Source organism: Lepisosteus oculatus, chromosome 24 (assembly GCF_040954835.1).
Source record: "Lepisosteus oculatus isolate fLepOcu1 chromosome 24, fLepOcu1.hap2, whole genome shotgun sequence".
Lineage (NCBI taxonomy): Eukaryota > Metazoa > Chordata > Actinopteri > Semionotiformes > Lepisosteidae > Lepisosteus > Lepisosteus oculatus.
This window is the reverse complement of record NC_090719.1, coordinates 14765939-14782610: the sequence shown is the minus strand read 5'-3', so window position 1 is coordinate 14782610 and position 16672 is coordinate 14765939. Positions and strand designations below refer to the sequence as shown.

General features: G+C 40.1%; 1 protein-coding gene across 2 annotated transcripts in view; it reads right to left on the bottom strand.

The window, feature by feature from the left end:
• cfap77 (cilia and flagella associated protein 77) overlaps nt 1-16672 on the bottom strand; it is a 39151-nt gene that overhangs the window by 17961 nt on the left and 4518 nt on the right. For both annotated transcript variants that reach the window (XM_069183268.1, XM_015367163.2), the window contains exon 3: nt 1271-1370. In XM_069183268.1, coding sequence (XP_069039369.1) covers nt 1271-1370 — 100 coding nt within the window. The remainder of the gene's footprint in view (nt 1-1270; nt 1371-16672) is intronic.

The window sequence follows — 16672 nt, the reverse complement described above, 5'->3', positions numbered from 1 at the left end:
TGAGTATCGTTCTTCAGACCTTACAACAATCTCTGCCCGTTCTGTTTTTACCTTTTCTATACCTGTTCTTAATTTTGATTTCCTCAAATACGTATTCTTCTCACTAAAATAATACAAACAAAACTTCTATTGTTCATATATGATAATAAAACACGTATTTCAAAAATTGTAAATATAGTGGGATGCGATAATATCAGTCTCTATCAGTGAGTTTTGAATAGTTGTGAAAGTTTTTCCAAACAAGTATGACTTCATTTCCCAGTTATTGCTTCTCTTTGACAAGACCAGTGCTTCCTAGGTCTCATTACTGCTGCTACCGGTTGGCGTTTTTATATTCTTGTCGCAATTATCATAATTCAAAAAAGACTAAAAAAAATAGATACCAGTTCGTTTTCTGGCCTCGCAAGAACAGAACACACCAGATCTGACTTGTTTTCCAGAGAGCTCGGTGTTTTTTTAACAAGAAAAAAAAAACAGCGGTTGATATCCTGAACTGACAGTTCATCACTTATTAGACTTTTCCAGGTAGCTCAGTATAGCTATATTTTGTCTTAGTTCAGAAAAACATCAGGAGTCAGCCTGGGTCGTCAATACACTCAGACACTTCAGTGAGCCCTGCAGCACTTAAATGGCAATCAGCATACCGGCTGCAGGTCTGGGGAAAGTTTAGCTTTTCAGAGACTCTCTCTCTGCTGCTGTAGGTTTGTTAGAAAAGCTCCAAAGTGCTGTAATTTCCAGTCTACTGCCTGCCTGGACTGCAGATGTCATTAGTTATGCATATTGGATGTGACATCATGGCTGTCAAGGTGTGATCTTTGCGCCCCCATGTCCTCGCAGCATAGCTCCAGCCTGGCCCTAAGGGTTTAAATATGCTTCTTGCTGGTGTCGCTGCTGTCTGAGCTGTGAGCGCCCTCTGCATCCTGGTAGACAAACAGACTGAAAGCCTCAACGATGGCACGGAAGACACTCTCGAAGTTGCTTTCTTTAGCACGCCTCTTCTGCTAATTACTGTAGCATGTCAGTGCATGACAGATCTGTCTAGGTTACAATTAAACGCTTGCACGTTTTACGTAACACAATGTGCACGGACACGAATGCGGTGAGGTGTGTTGAGTCACATGGTCCGAGATGTGTGGATCTTAGTGCTTGAATAAAAAGGACTGCGAAATGTGGTTTCAACAGTTCAAAGCTGGGATGTACAGCATGGTATTCCAGTAGTTGCAAAAGCAGGAAAGGAAGGTTGTGTGGTGTAGTGATCAGAAATGCCAACCTTCTGGAACTCCTCCATCTCTGTTGGGGTTGATTCGCCCATACACAAAGTCTTGGCCTGGCAGTGAGAATCCTCTTGGACGGCTTCTTCCCAGCTCGCTCTAGAGAAAAATAACAAAACCATTTTAGAAAAACACTACCGCATAAAACTAACAATAGCGAAACATTTCATCTACTTCGAAGCGATCTGATTCAAATAGGAATTCCCATCATTTTCTTCAATTTCATGTCATTTTTTCCTTTCAAAACAAAGCTATTTTATTTATTTTCTGCCTGTACATTATTCTCAACTCATTTTGACACACATAGTACTGCACATCTTCACATATACACACAAATAACCAATGGTAGCTACTAGAAATCTCAGAGTATTGTTTTAAAAAAAGTCATATTTCAAGATGTCTAAATGGGTTAATCTCTCAGCATAACAACTGTTTATTGACATTCATTTGTTTGGTGGAGAGAGTATGAGGAACAAACCAGCTACATTCTCAATTTAAATACATGAAAGCACTAATTCCCATTAAACATTTAATATGATGCTAAAATTATTTTTAATGAATGGCAGTTTATTAAATAAATATTAACACATTTCAAGACAATCACATATTTCTAGAGTGGTTTGTTTAACTCTATCCCTTAGTTTAGTAATTGTAACAATTGTAATTTATTTGTTTGAAAATGTTAACTGAAAATAGTCTGTCAAAACTGCTTGGCTGGTATGACGTTTGTATCAAGATTATAGTGTGATCGCCAGGATTAGTTCAGAGAGGGGGAAGGTGTTTCCTGATATGAAGAGTTTCATTTACTGTCTGATATAATTGAGTAAAACTGAAGGAGGAGGATTCCCAGCTACATGAATTACCACTGAATTACCATTCTGATCGAGGTTGAATTTTTTTTTAAAAACTGCACAGTTTAAAAAGACAAAGCAGTAAGGAAAAAAAAACAATTCAAACAATAAAAATGACATATGAGAAGGAAGAATTCAGCATATTACATTACCTTAAGAGTGTACTTTTGATCTATAGTCCCTTTTAATGAAATTTGTAACACTGGGTACCGTATCAAGATGTCAGTCATGGTGCAGTGTGTAAGGCAATGGTTCTCTTAATGATGTATGATTTGCAGCAAGATGAAATGATTGTAGATGATACCCTGATTTGTTGGAAGGCAAGCCTTTATCTGGTTTAATGGAACAAGTAATAAATAAAGTATAGATATCCTTCAAGTCAAGTCTTGCTTTAGTAGTGCTTTTGATAATACATTGACACACATACAGTACATCTCTCAGTATCATGATACACACATTACATGGAAGATTCATTGACACATGGTTAGACATGATACCCCTGGTGACTTAAAGAGATCTATAGGAAATTTAACTCTAACGCTATTTTTTTTTTGGCTGTTTTAATATTGTACAAATTAAATTAATATGCTCTGATATTATAAACAAAGCAGCATAACCACACAGATTTCCTTTTACAAAGTTCAGATGGGTTTCAAGCAGATGGCGATAACTCTAGTGGTGTCGAAGCTTTCACACTGTCGCCTGCAGAAGATCGCTGCAAGCCTTTTGATATCAGGTTTTAAGACGCGTTTTGTTGTCCTGAGCGTCTTTTTCCAGCTCTAATTGCTGGAGAAATTTTAATCTCGGGCGTATTGTGGCAGAGGGGAATGTTTAAAAGAGCACCAGGAAAAAACTGTGGGCTGCCAGTCAAAAGGCTCGTCCGCCTGCCTTTCCCGTTTGCCTTTGAGTTTCCATGAGGGATAAAAAGCCAGGGCAAGGAAAAAGCCATGGCGTACATACAAAGAAGAGATTATGTAAGCCAAAAAAAACCCTTTATATTCTCATTTACCGATTATCTGTTCTTTTATTGTGTCTTAATTAACCAGCCGTAGGCCTCCGCAGAAAAGAGGGGCCCTGAGACGAGAATAGGCTGTTTGAAGAGCGGTGCAGGAATGGTCAACAGGACACTGGAGGCCTCCTCGAGCTGGCTAAGAAGGGGAGGCCTGTAAATAATTCAGAGAGAATTACAAAGAGGCAGAAAATGAGGGGACATAATCATTCCCCGCATCATGATCTCCACGCTCACTTTATTTCTTCTTGTTCTATTTTCTGCGCCGTCTTGTGTACATTTCGGATTTTCGGAGTTGCTGGGATTAGTTGACCCCTGTGGTCCATCGCTGCAGCTCCCCAAACATCGCCCCCACCCCACACACACACACACACACATCAGGTGGGAGTTCTGTCTTCGGAGCTTAGCGCATTTCTACTGGTTCCCAGGCGTGTCTCACTAGAGCCGTGCCCAACCCGACATAAGACTGTGCACCTCCACTTCGGAAGCCAGCCAGCAGGCATTTGTCATCTCTATAAACTATTTAACCACACTACAACCACTTACCGATAGAAAATAAAACAAAAAAAATCGGTGTGAATGGAAAACGGTGACACCGTGACAGTTTCTGACAAGTCATATAAATTTCATTGAAAAAATGCCTTTTAAAATATGAAGGCCGTTTTAATATTGATTTTTTTCCCCCCAGAACCTTTGTAAAAAAAACCCAACAACTTATGACACCAATAAAAAAAAATCCATTGGAATCTTGTTTGCCGTACCCAACTTCTTTCATCATGACATTAATAGTAATGAGACGAATATCAAAACGATCCCTTGGTTACTGTTAGATAACAGACAATGGTTTCTGCTTTTCAGCACATGAAATGTGCTTAGCGGACTGCCTCAGTAACAGACAGGGCTTTCCCACAGGGATTTTGTCGTCTTTCCCAGAACTAGAACATTCACAGACAGACAAATGTATTTTTAATTCCATTACAGCACGCCGTTATTTTTGCCATGTGATGGTCTGCTCGTTTCTTGATTTTCCTGTTCACCTTGCCTCCCCCTGCTTCTAGAACTTGTCAGATGAAGTGATTGCCTAACCCCCTACCCCTACCAGTGGCACTCTGCTATTCTCATTTGCATTTACACGCCCTCGCTGTGCTGCTCCAGAGCTGCCGAGATTGATCTAGAGCGCGACTGCGTGTTTTATTGCTTGTCAGGCTCACCCGGGCGCCGGGCACGCAGGAACACAAGTTGCATCTCAATAGCAGGAAGAGGAAAGAGGCAGAGGGCAGGCCAGGCGAAGGTGTGGCACTCGTGTGTACTTTCCCTTTCAGGACCACACTCCACGTATTAAAGCACATTGTAACCTGCTGCAGGAATGCTCGTTAAGTGTGTACTGAGTGTTTCTCTTAAATCATTTCTAAAACAGGCGTACAGTGCAAGCCAAAAAGCTGAAAATATGAGGGATAAAACACCTAAGGTGCCAAAGAGATCTGAAGGCCGCAAAGCTTCATACTACCGTTCACCTCTTTTTTTAACTGAACTGAAATTGTGTCTGAGGGACAACTGCTGCTTTGCTAATGTGGCTTCGTGGTACATCTTTCACTTTTATTAACTGTTTATGAAACAGCTGGTTGAAGAGTTTCCTTGGATTTAAGGGATGAGAACCCCAAAAAGCAAAGAGCTCAAAGCACAAGGATTGTTTTTAAAGAAAAGAAACCAGGGTAAAATGAAAAGAATGCAGACTTAATGCAGGAATTCCCAAATCCATAGCTTAGGATCTGGAATCCAGATAGTTTTCAGGGTCTCTTTAAATTGCCAGTAGCTTAAAGCCTCCGAAGTAAGGTAAATTTATCCAATGTAACCATACTTAGATGGTTTAACCAATCTTCTAGGTGCAAAGCTAGTTATAATTTAAACATAATTATTTAAACATCCAAAACACGACTTTAGACTAAAATCTTATGCAGTCATGGCATAGATATTCACAGGCATAAGAACCTCAACACCTCCAAAGACAGAGGTCTTTAATGTAAAAATGAACAGCAATGGGATAAAAATGTAAGTGATGTGCTGTTCAGTGAAGTGTTGCAAGTCTAGGCATCTTCCATTCAGAAGGCTTTGTAATGCTTGTGGATATTATTATGCAAAGCAGTGAGATGCTTAACAAAACGCTGATAATTAAACAAAAAATGTTTTGGGAAGTGTCACACTTCAGCACATGCATATGGGACTGAACACATGGTAAACCATATGCCATTGAACAGTAAACATCAGCTTGGGGAAGGATTCCTGCAGGAAAATAATTTGCCCATGAGGACTGGAAGATAATGTAGCTATGCAGGCAGCACAAGGAAACTGGGTGGAAGTCTAAAAAATTGTAGACAGAAGTCAGTGATGTAAAATATTGTAACTCAGTGAACCTGGCCACCTACATGTAGATAAAGTACAAGGACACTAAACCACTGAACTAAGCCAATGGGGTGCCATTTGGACAAAAAATGAGAGATCAGGGTTTACCAAGTAGAACTGTGGGACTAGGAATGTACCCTTTTGTGCAAAACCAAGGTTTTAGCCTACTGTTTAAAGCAAACACATTATGTAAGAGCAGGACTAGGGTTAAGCACTAAGAATGGAACACAGGCACAGCAGTGAAGCAGCGAATCTGTAGGCAGTAAAGTCACCTTTATTCTGCAAGCCCAGAGCTGGTGGAGCTAGAGGGGTACTATATCATCGTCTTGTTGTGTCTTAGACCTTGAGCTTAAGAACTGGATTTTCACATGAGAAGCCTTTTTAACCGACCAGGCTGTATCCTCCCCCTGTATAAATCCACCGTCTCCCTGAAGAAATGAAGTGTAATCCTCTTTTTAGGGAAATGAATGAGCGCTTAGCCGATACGCTGGCTCAGTCTGCAGGCAGCTTAAAAGGCGCTTGCTGCGCGATCCTTTTACACAAACTCTGGGATAAACACTCTGCAGAAGAATAATTAGAAGATAATGGGAAGTAATGCTCCCCGATCTGTCTGATTAATTATCTGCTGGCTCTGCAGCATAGCGCCATCTGGCGCCTGAGCAAGAGACAACAGTTTGACTGGCATCTCAGAGGCGCGAAGCTTAAGGATAATCTTGTATAACTCTATCCACCAACAGCCCCAGCATGGTGCGTGTGTGTGTGCATGCCTCCGAGTGTGTGAGAGAGAAGGTGCTGTGTTGTGTTAGGGATAATGTGAATTTACTCTCCTTTACTGCAACCTATGGGCTGTTTGTGTCCATGCTGTGCCATTGCTATTACAGGGGGACCTGAACAAACTCGGCACTTTGCTCATCTTAAGGGCTCAGGATTCCAGTAAACTGAAACAGAAGAGTAGCTCTGAACCCCCCTGGTGTCCTCTGAATTTAATAAGGCCCACTATTGTGTTGAACCTGCATATATTAATTACTAACATTTGCTAACGTTTCAGACTACTTATTGGCATTGCCTGCCAAAACACGACGTGAAGATCTTTTCTTTTTAATATTTACAGATACTTATATATTTGTTTGTATTCTCAAAAGTTACCACTGAGCATCTCAAACACTTCAATATGTCACAGACCATAAGAGAATATTATTTACTCTTCTAATCTATTAAGAAACCACTGAGAAATCCCAAATTGAAAGATAATTTTTCAGGTTTGGTTAAAACTTCAGTTCTTGTAAGCCTGGGATTCACATTCCACTGAGTGCAAGATTTTAAGAAAATACATATTTATAGTTTAGCATCACCGCTTTAAAAATAACACTATTTATGTAGAAAAAATTGTCCTCAGTGAATGGAAAAATAAAAGAGTTAGTAAATTTGCACAGCGAGGCTTTAGCAATTAGCTTGGACAAAGGTCCAGCAGTCCTACTTTATCACCCTCTCGTCTTTCCTGACACTAATCTTACACTCTCTCCTCACCCTGGTTTCCCCCCTCTCCTATCTGCATGCCACCTCTAACTCCCCCCACCCAACTCTTCTAATTCTCTCCTTCCCTCCTCAACCTGGCTGTTTATTGAGATGCTAACTCTCTTTATGAAAGCCTAATCCTGCAGCATCGGGGATAATTTATGAAGCATTTACATTAAGAAGGGCGGCTAATTGGGAGCATGTGTCTCCATAAGCCTCAGCAACACCAGCTAACTGCAGATGAGGCTGGCGGAGATTCTGTGCATGGTGTTGGGTTACTTTTTTTACTTTATTTTCTTTAAATTTAATTTGCATTTCATTTTTTTTTTTGCACTGATTTATTTTCATCCCAGAAAAGTCTTTGGGCTTGAAACCGATAAGAATGGCTGTGAATGGAATATTGTCTTGAATGTATCGTATGCTTCTTGTGCCATATGTGTTGCATGTATGAATGAGGTTGCAGGTGTAATTAAGGGTTAGACAGATACGGTAAATTAAATGCATCTGTTTCAGTGTTGTGCCTTTCTCCGTGTTCCACTTTTTAAATATGATATTAAAAAGGATGAGATCCACTGGATATTTCATTGCTAATTCATAGAAAACATGAAAATGCCTGCATTACTTTTCTCAAAATCCAGTCTCGCATCCAGGAGTGTGATTTCATAAATGGCATGAACATTTACAGCAATAATAATAAACATTTAACAATAAAAGCTAATGTTTACAAGAAACTATGCAAGACTGAGGACAATGCATCTGTTAACTTTGAGTTTATTTCAAGAAGTAAATTGCACATAAAGTTCCTTATTCGTGCACTGTGATGATCCTGCTATGATGAAGTGACATGGGCTGTGTAGCTGACAGGCTCTGACTGAATCTGTGACAAGAGGTACCTGCTATATCTTTGTGCACACTCATTTACAGTATCTCATCCTTGCCATGAGACTAGCAGTATGAGAGCAGCTCCATATGTGTTCTAATTTACATTGAGCCATTTATTATTATTTTATTGTTATGGGTCTTTGTCTGGCATTACTTGTACCTGGACTGGTCACATCTGGCTTCTATTAATAATGAGGCTGACTGATCCACAGTGGAGAGAGTGGGGAAATAAAGGAGTGCATTTTAATCCTAAAACAAAGCCATACTTCTTTCAAGGTGTGAGGAGGTGCAGTAACGATGGGGTGAAATTGTGTACAAATATAGCAGAAACAAAGGACATAAGCATTACAACTGTAATGTATAATACATACTAAGCGGAATGCTTGGCCTGAGGTAATATTAACTTACTAATAGAGACAAAATTAATACTGTAGGTATGGACATTGCAAAGTACTGACACTGGCTACACAAAGTGCCCCAAATGGAAAAAGACAACTCAGAACATTATTTTTGAGTGATTATCACGGCACGTTTGCTAAATAGTAACTATGCGCTGAGCATACAGAACGTTTCAAGCAAAGGCAGGTATAATAAAGATGGTCATTTCAAAAGGAAGGCATCTGGATGAATGACAAATAATGGACTTTCAGCATTTATTATCTGGACATTGGCTTGGTTGTTTTTTCCAGTTTAAACGGTCCCCAGATGACTTTTTTTTTTCCTCCCTAAGATATGACCATTTCTTGATTTTTTTTCTATCCAGGTTTTTACGTACAGCACTCGGGCTCCCCGAGCTGCTCCTAGGCGTGTCTCAGTATCTGTACGGCCCCGTCACCCAGGCGGCGTGCTGGAGCAGCGAGAGCCTGTTAATCAGGGTGAATAAAGTGACCAGGACTAAAGCGCAGACAGGCTGATCCGCGACGGGCCCCATTGTGGGTGCACACGGTGACAGAAGCGGTAAATCTGCTGCCCTGATCTCTCGTTTAGGAGCCAGGAGGGAATAAAGCCATGAAAATGGGATTTATTTAGCATGCCTCATCAAAAGGGAATTAACAGAGTTTGGGGGGTGGAGGGGGTGGGGCTCATAACTGTAGCCCAGAGACAATACAAAAGCAATTCACAAATTAGGATGTGCATAGATTGAGTGAGTACCACTTGCCTCCTGCTAAAGCAATCTTTGCAGTTTTTCTGAGTTCATTGTGGGAGGCCAACGCTTTGTCCCATGCACCCCTGCAGTGTGGTCCAGTGTCTCACTCACTCCTTCCTGCTCTAAATTATTGGCACCGTCAAGTCTACTGATCATAATCATGCCCCCGGATACAGCAAAGCAGACCAACTCATGAACAGAAAGAACTCGAGACGAACCCAACACGGCTGAATGTGATTTTCGCTTCAGAAATGCAAGAGAGTCTTCTTTCACCTCTAATCACAATTTGCACTTAAAAAAGTAAAACAAATATTGCCTTTCAAACCACTGCTGTGTTCATTCTTTCCTGCCTCACAGCCTGAGCGTACTCAAACAAAACAAATGTGCTGAAGACTTTGATTTAAAGGAACAGCCACACAAACTGTCATTAAAACGCTGTAAAGGTTTGACTTTGAGATTCACATGTACGTGGTTTTCAGCTGTTACATCATTTTCTGGTTTTGTTCTTCATTTTTTGAGGCAGTATCTTTGCTTATCAAATATAATAATGAGGAATAGGTAATGTGCGCCTGGCAAGCAATCAAGGGGCAAAAGTGTAAAATAAAAACAGCCAATGCGCTGTAAAAGATCACACATCATTTCAAATTATGAAACAACTGGGAAAGAAGGAAACTGAATTTTCACAGCACGCAAAAGACCTATACAATATGAATTTTCTGCAGAAGCAGACATACTGGTTTGATTAAATCAATGTATCAGGATCCAGTAGTTTCAGATGATGAAAAGCTACACTTCAGAGTACTTCTCTTCAGTTATGGTTCAAAGGTTAAAGACAAATGATCCAATAATAATTAATTATTTCATGTTTTTGTGCTGTGAATCTTACGTATAAGACAATTCCATCTATTCTGGATTATCTTTCACTTGGTGAAGGCAGGGGGGAATTGAGCAGTTTGTATCAGCACAGCATGAAGCTGTGTGTTTGTTGTACAGTGCTGCACAATCAGCACAGTTAATTGCAAACAATCATCTGACTTACAGACTAATCAGGAAAAGGATTTGTCATACTAAGCGAGCAGATATTGCTGCTTACATAAATGTAATTAAAATAAAAGGATATATTAGGCACAAGTTGGAAAAATACCCTTCTCTGAAAGGACTGTGTGTATGTCTTTAGTGTTTCGAGTCCGTGCACAACCTCTGCCCCAGTGTGTGATATCTCCTCTGGTCTGCCCTGCGCTGAGTCTCCTGCCCCGCTCCTCCGCAACGCACCAGCGTTTCAGGGACTCGGCACAATCCCCGGGAGGGCCAACCCCGCGTGCAAGAACACGGGTACGAGAAACAAACATCATCAGTAACCTGTCCGCCACAGACGCCACACACCTCCCGCCCACCCCCCACCCCCCCAGCAGGGCTGCTGGCTCCAATCCATCTGCGGCGGCCCACAGCACCATCATTGCCGAGGCACATTACCATGATTTATAGCTCCCTCCGCTGCCGAAAACCAATAGATCAGCGCAGGGAGGGGAGGGGGTGGGAGGGAAAGGGAAGGATTGCTACAGCCCGGAGAAAAACCCACTGATGATGAAGTGCTCTGTGGCACTGCAGAAACACGAACCTGCAAGCCACCTCTTGTTTAGTGTTTTCCTGTCTCGGCTTCCGCTAACATTAAAACCGACGTTCCCTCTTTCAGAGCCGCAGCGCAGATGAACAGCGGATTAGAGGATTTCTGACCATGGCTGAACCATTACTGGTAACAGCCTGTCAATGAGGCCTTTGCGAGAATCACAACCACATGTAATGTTCATATCAACACTTCCCCTTTAAGGTCATACTGATTTCTTTGTAACAGTATCTTAAAAGTCTGTACCGGCAAGTGTCCTCGTCAGATTTACACACATTTGAAGACTAAACGGTTGTATGCTTTTTTTTGTGCACTCTTTTGCATTCTATGGAGTGAAAGAAAACATTATTTCCAGTACGTTAAGACGACTGCTCATATAATCACTGCAATAAATGTTTCATTTCATTTGAATTGAGACAGAAACAATCTTACACAGTGTGGACAGGACAATTAATTTTCTGCTGTCAAATATGGGATTTGTACATCTATATATCTCTAAATAACAGCAATATAAATAATGCCGTTGTATTTATCTCATTAATATGGCAAATTAATGTGTAAGACAGCAGTTCAAGTCCACTCCAAATTTCTAGCATATATCTAGGTCAACACAGAGTCTGGGTCAACCACTTAGTGAGGGAGATAACAGACAGAAATATTGCACAATTTTAAAAACAATAAAGTCAGAATGAAAGGGAAAAAGAAAAAAAAAAACAGATGACACCTCTATTGTACCAGGGTATGTGCCTAGCAAAATGGAAAACAAAAAAGAATAAAAAAAATCCTTTATCCAACAGGGGGATAGCAGCCCTCTCTTGATTATCATAGTTATTTAAATACAGTAATCTCATTTTCAGCATTAGCCAAAGGGGCGTGAAAAAAATAACTGAAAGGAAAGGGACTGGGGGGGGAAGGAGTGCACAGATTTTCTTTTTCTTTTTTTTTTCCAACAGGAGGGATGTTGGGGGGGGGGGGTTAATATGAAATGAAATCTTGCAACAAAAGGGGAAAAAAAGACGCAAGCTGCCTCATTCTTTTTCTCTTCCAGTCCAGTGCAGGAGTTGATGAAGTTTAAATGAAGCAGAATTAGGAGATCAAGAAGACACAGAATGCTGACAATATCTGTAACTCCCTGGGAGCCTCCCCAGCCAGCCTAAACCAAGGGCGGTTCAGAAGAGGCCAGTCGCGCTCGGGGAAATTGAGAAAGGGAAAAGGGAGGAGGGTGGCATGGGGTTGAACGAGGCAGCCTAAATGTGATAATCTCCAATCACGTCTAACATCAATTCTGACAAGGCTCCTGTTAATGAGCTCAGTCAATCAAGCGTGCTAGGTGTCTTTTTCGGTGTTGTTTTCTACTTCTTCCTCTTGTTCCCAGATTTAATCCCCTCTCACTCCAGCTAGTTGGAGCTCAGCATCGAAAAAAGCCCATTAAACAGGCTTCTCTGCTCTTGTCTATCTAAATGCTAACTACATGGGGGGAGAGGGAGGGCAGGAGGGGTGGCTGGAATGGGATGTGCTCTTTTTCATCGCGGGGGCTAATCTCGGAATGATTTTGTCTCCACAAGCAGGTGGAATGAGAAAATCGCAAATTCGCATCTGCTGGAGAAGGATCATATCTGGGAGCGGGATCTGTAAAAGGGTATTGAAGTGAAACAAAGAAATACTTTCTTGTACTTCCGTTGAATAACTTATTACACCTTCCAAACTCACACTAAGAAAGTAATCTTCTCTTTATTTCACCAGGAGGAATTCCTGGGATGCTACAGTAAGCAAAATCACAGTGAGTGTTCCAGGGCACATTTATATTTACTGCTTGGTGCTGTAATTAAATATTTTATATTTATATTCATAAAATGACTTCCGTGGGACAAGGGCTCTGGACAGACCGAATGGGGCAGCAGCTCAGAACAGATTGAATGTGCCTACGTTTTCTTCTGTCTTTTAATGAAGTCTTAAAGAAAGTTATGGGTCACCTTGAAAAGAGATTCTCCTTTTCTTCTTGAAAAGGTTCTTCGATAATTCTGTCTTTCTGTCTTTTTACTACTTACTATGTATAATTACTCCCAACCCCTTCCGTTTCTAATGTATTAACCTCTATAATAAATAGCATTATGAAAATAGGTATTTCTTTACAATTATTTCTATTATGTTTTACTTTTATGATAGGGCCTACTCATTTTCACTCCACCAACACACATATATACTGTATATAAAGCCAAACGCATGAACAAAAGATATGTCTGATTTTCTATTTTGGTGTTGGTAGCATAAATGTCTCTATCATACTTTTAGTTATTTGATTTCGTTGTGGAACAGCATCATATCCATTTTAAGCTTTATGTTGTAAGCAGATCATCTTCACTGCATGATAATCAAACGCACAAGCATGTATACATACTGTACTTGTGCTAGGTACGGGGCGCCACCATTAATATTCCATTTTTTGAACCAGTCCTGACATGTCTCAGTTGCAGCAGGATATCCTGTGTATTTACTCTTACACTGTAGATTTTTTATACACGTTGTCCTTTTATGTTTTCTGTACGGCAGCCCCTGGGAGAACAGCTGTGCTAGCGCTCTTCTCCATATATAAATTGACCACATTTTACTGGGAGAAAAGGCCCAATAAAAATGCCTTGTTATGCTCAAGGTGGAGTGGTTCTAGAAATCTTACCACTCCAAAGACGTGTGTGTGGAGCAGTCCTTTAAGACACCGAAATCCCAGTAAAAGCCTCCCTCGCTCAAAGGAATTAAACATAAATTTACAATGAAACTACATTAACTCTAAACAGGAAAAAAAAAACAACCTTTAAACAAACCCAATTTAATTGCCAATTAGTTTCCAACATGGACAGCTATGAAATGAAGTACATCGCTTACGAACTTGCTGTCTTTGTCCAGACTGTCTGATGCTGCACAGTTCAATATCACAAACACTAGGACACCATGATATATATTTGACATTTTCAAATATTTTTCTAAACTGTGTGCTGTTTAAAAATGGTGTCATTTCCAGTATTTACTGGTCACTACAATACATCAGTAGTTATACTCAGTTGCACCCTGTAAACGGCATGTTAAACATTATTCACAGCAAACATGATCTAAGTCATGTGACGTAAAAGAAACACCTGCATGTACTGACTGAATAAGGTTTATCGAGAGCTCACAGAGCTTGGGGCAGGCAGAAGAACAGAGATATTTTAGATAATTTATCATTAAGATTAGTAAACATTTTAACCCTTTTAATTCCTTAATTTTAAGTTACCACATTTATATTTTTTGCAGTAGATCTGTTTAGTTAAGAAGCTTTAGTGAACAGTTACACTTATAAATAGCAATTCGCAAAGCATTCATTAAATTAAATGGATATATGTCAATAATATTAATCTCCCACTTTGAGCACTTTTGTAAACCTAATACCACACATAACCTCTATAGACCTCTTGACAAATACAATGACATATATCTTAAAATAAATTGCAAGGCAGAAGAAAAAATTGAGATTTACTAGATGTAATTGTTCCCTAAGAGTTCAGATTTACTAAAAACAACCATAACAGACAGATTCACTGCCAGAATTAAGATGTATTCCCAGCATAAACAGTGATTTTATTTCACACTTCACTTTTTATCCATAATAAACCCTCAATAAAAAAATGTCATAAAGTGCTGTTCTAAATCAGTTCTCTGTGTTACGTTGAATCACACAATTTGTACTTTCAGTTAAAAATGATAAGACTTTTTTTTAACAAACTGCTTTTGACATGAGAGTGGGTAAATAACGTTCACAGAACAAGGTGCTTAAAACGGGTCGGGTCAGGAGGTCTTCACAGCACCTTCTTGAACAGTCCCCCTTGACATCACACACGTAGTCCATTTCTCATTCAATCTGTCTAGGCCAGCAAAATGGACGCCTTCATCTATAAGCTTCATACCTTGAAGGTGGGCCTTCAGATCTCCAGACTAATAACCATCACTCAATTTCTATACAGTGGGTGATTCAGTTGCATTTACAAATGGTGCAGCACATTAAGCAGCAGGCAAACTCTTTCATAAGCTTTCCCCTCTTTTCTTCTTGCAAACCTAGGGCCATCTTCACAAAAGCTCTGCCACTGCTACTTTAGAGTGATTGGGTGTTCCATCACCACAAATGTCAATGATTTGCACATCGATTCCAGGTGGTACTGCACCCACCTTGACCAGACAGTTGATAGTGGCCGTATTTGTTCCTCAAGATCTACTTCGAGGGTAGGAATCACCTTACTAATTTGTCAGCCAAGAAGAGAAGCTGTAAAATATTTCCTGGGGTGAATTTGAACACATCGTTCTGTGAACTCCGCGACCCACCCGCGTGGAGCCTGCTTGTAGATTGTGACGGTGCTGCAAACCCGAAGGTGAATGCGAAGGCGGCGACGGGCCCATCCAGTGTCGACGAGCTCTGCCCCCGAGAGTCCCTGGTCCCGGATGAGTGCCGTTACCCCAAAACGGGCACACGGCACTCCCTTAGCATCTGCCCACGTGCAGCCCGGCTGGCTGAAACGTGTTCGCACAGCCTGATCAAAGGTGTGCTTTGACAGAACAATCAGGAACAGGTGCTTCTAACAGCCATCGCTGGAACCCCTGCCAGCCTGCTTACAGAGAAACCAGCTTAGATGTTATATATGCGTCTAATGCAGAGAACTACGAGACCGTGGGTGTCCACAGCTCAGTGAGGTATTTTTAGCTTGGTGGATAACATAATGCTCTCCTTTCTGGGTCATATAATCATATTGTGCTTTGTGCAGCATCTAGTCGGGCTCTTGGTCAAAGACACACTTATTTTCTACATATTTTTCTTTAAGTTACCTGCTTAACGTCTTAAGCCAGGCTCTTGTTACCTTTTCAAAATAAAAGATTGTAAGTAATCTATGTCTGTAAATCTTAAGGTTAAGAAAGGTTCTTTTCAAATGGCATCTGGGCATTTCAGTTGCCACACTTTCTGACAAATTTCAACACAAGTAGATTCTGATAGTTTTATATCTGGATTCAAAGTGCACATTTAAACAAACCTCTAATCTCTAAGGAATAGAGTATAAAATTGAAAGGGTTTTGTTTACGACTCAGGTTTGCAGGAATACAAATTGCTAATATTTATCTCTTTAACACTAACCCCAACTAAATAAAAGAGTTACTGTTATGATAATGTGATCATCTTCTTTTAATTTTATCATGGATTATGATTTCTGCAGCATCCTTTTGAAGAATTGCACTGATTGTTAGGATGTCACCTGAGTTTGCCTCACTTTAGTTGTCACAGAGACAGATGGATAGATGGACATAATTCAGAAAACTCAGCAGAGCTATTTTGTGTAGTAAATACTTCAACCTCTACATGTAACACATCCATGTTAAATATGACAAAAACTGAACACAAAACCAGTTCTTCAAGGAAATAGCTAGCAAAAGCCAATATATTTTACTGCTAAACACCATAACTTTGCACTGAAACACAGCATAAATAAATGCTCACAGTATTTAAGTATTTATCCAGTTTAATTTGCTACACAGAATTCCCTACATCAGAATATGAAAGGGAATAAACTGTCTTTGTAAGTTCAAACTAGCTACTAATAAACACATTTATTAAACACTAAAAAATCCATAAATAGTGTTACTTTTGAAATAATGTAAGCTAGACAGCTGGCACAAAATGTGTGCCTGTAATGCATTGTTATTCATTACATATACTAGTCCTTTTTGTAATTCTGATGTTTCTCTGCCTGTCTCTTTATTCAAACTAAGTCCACAAAACCTGAAGATGAAGTGCTATTTAATTGACTTTCTTGTATAAATTAGGAAAGAGCTATATTAAATTCCTCCAATTATCCTTTGATTGCATCAGGAGAGCTGCCTTGATACTTGACAGTATTGAATAGGTGTGAACACAGTGATTTGTAAGAGACGCATACCTTAACACTGAACAAACAGCAC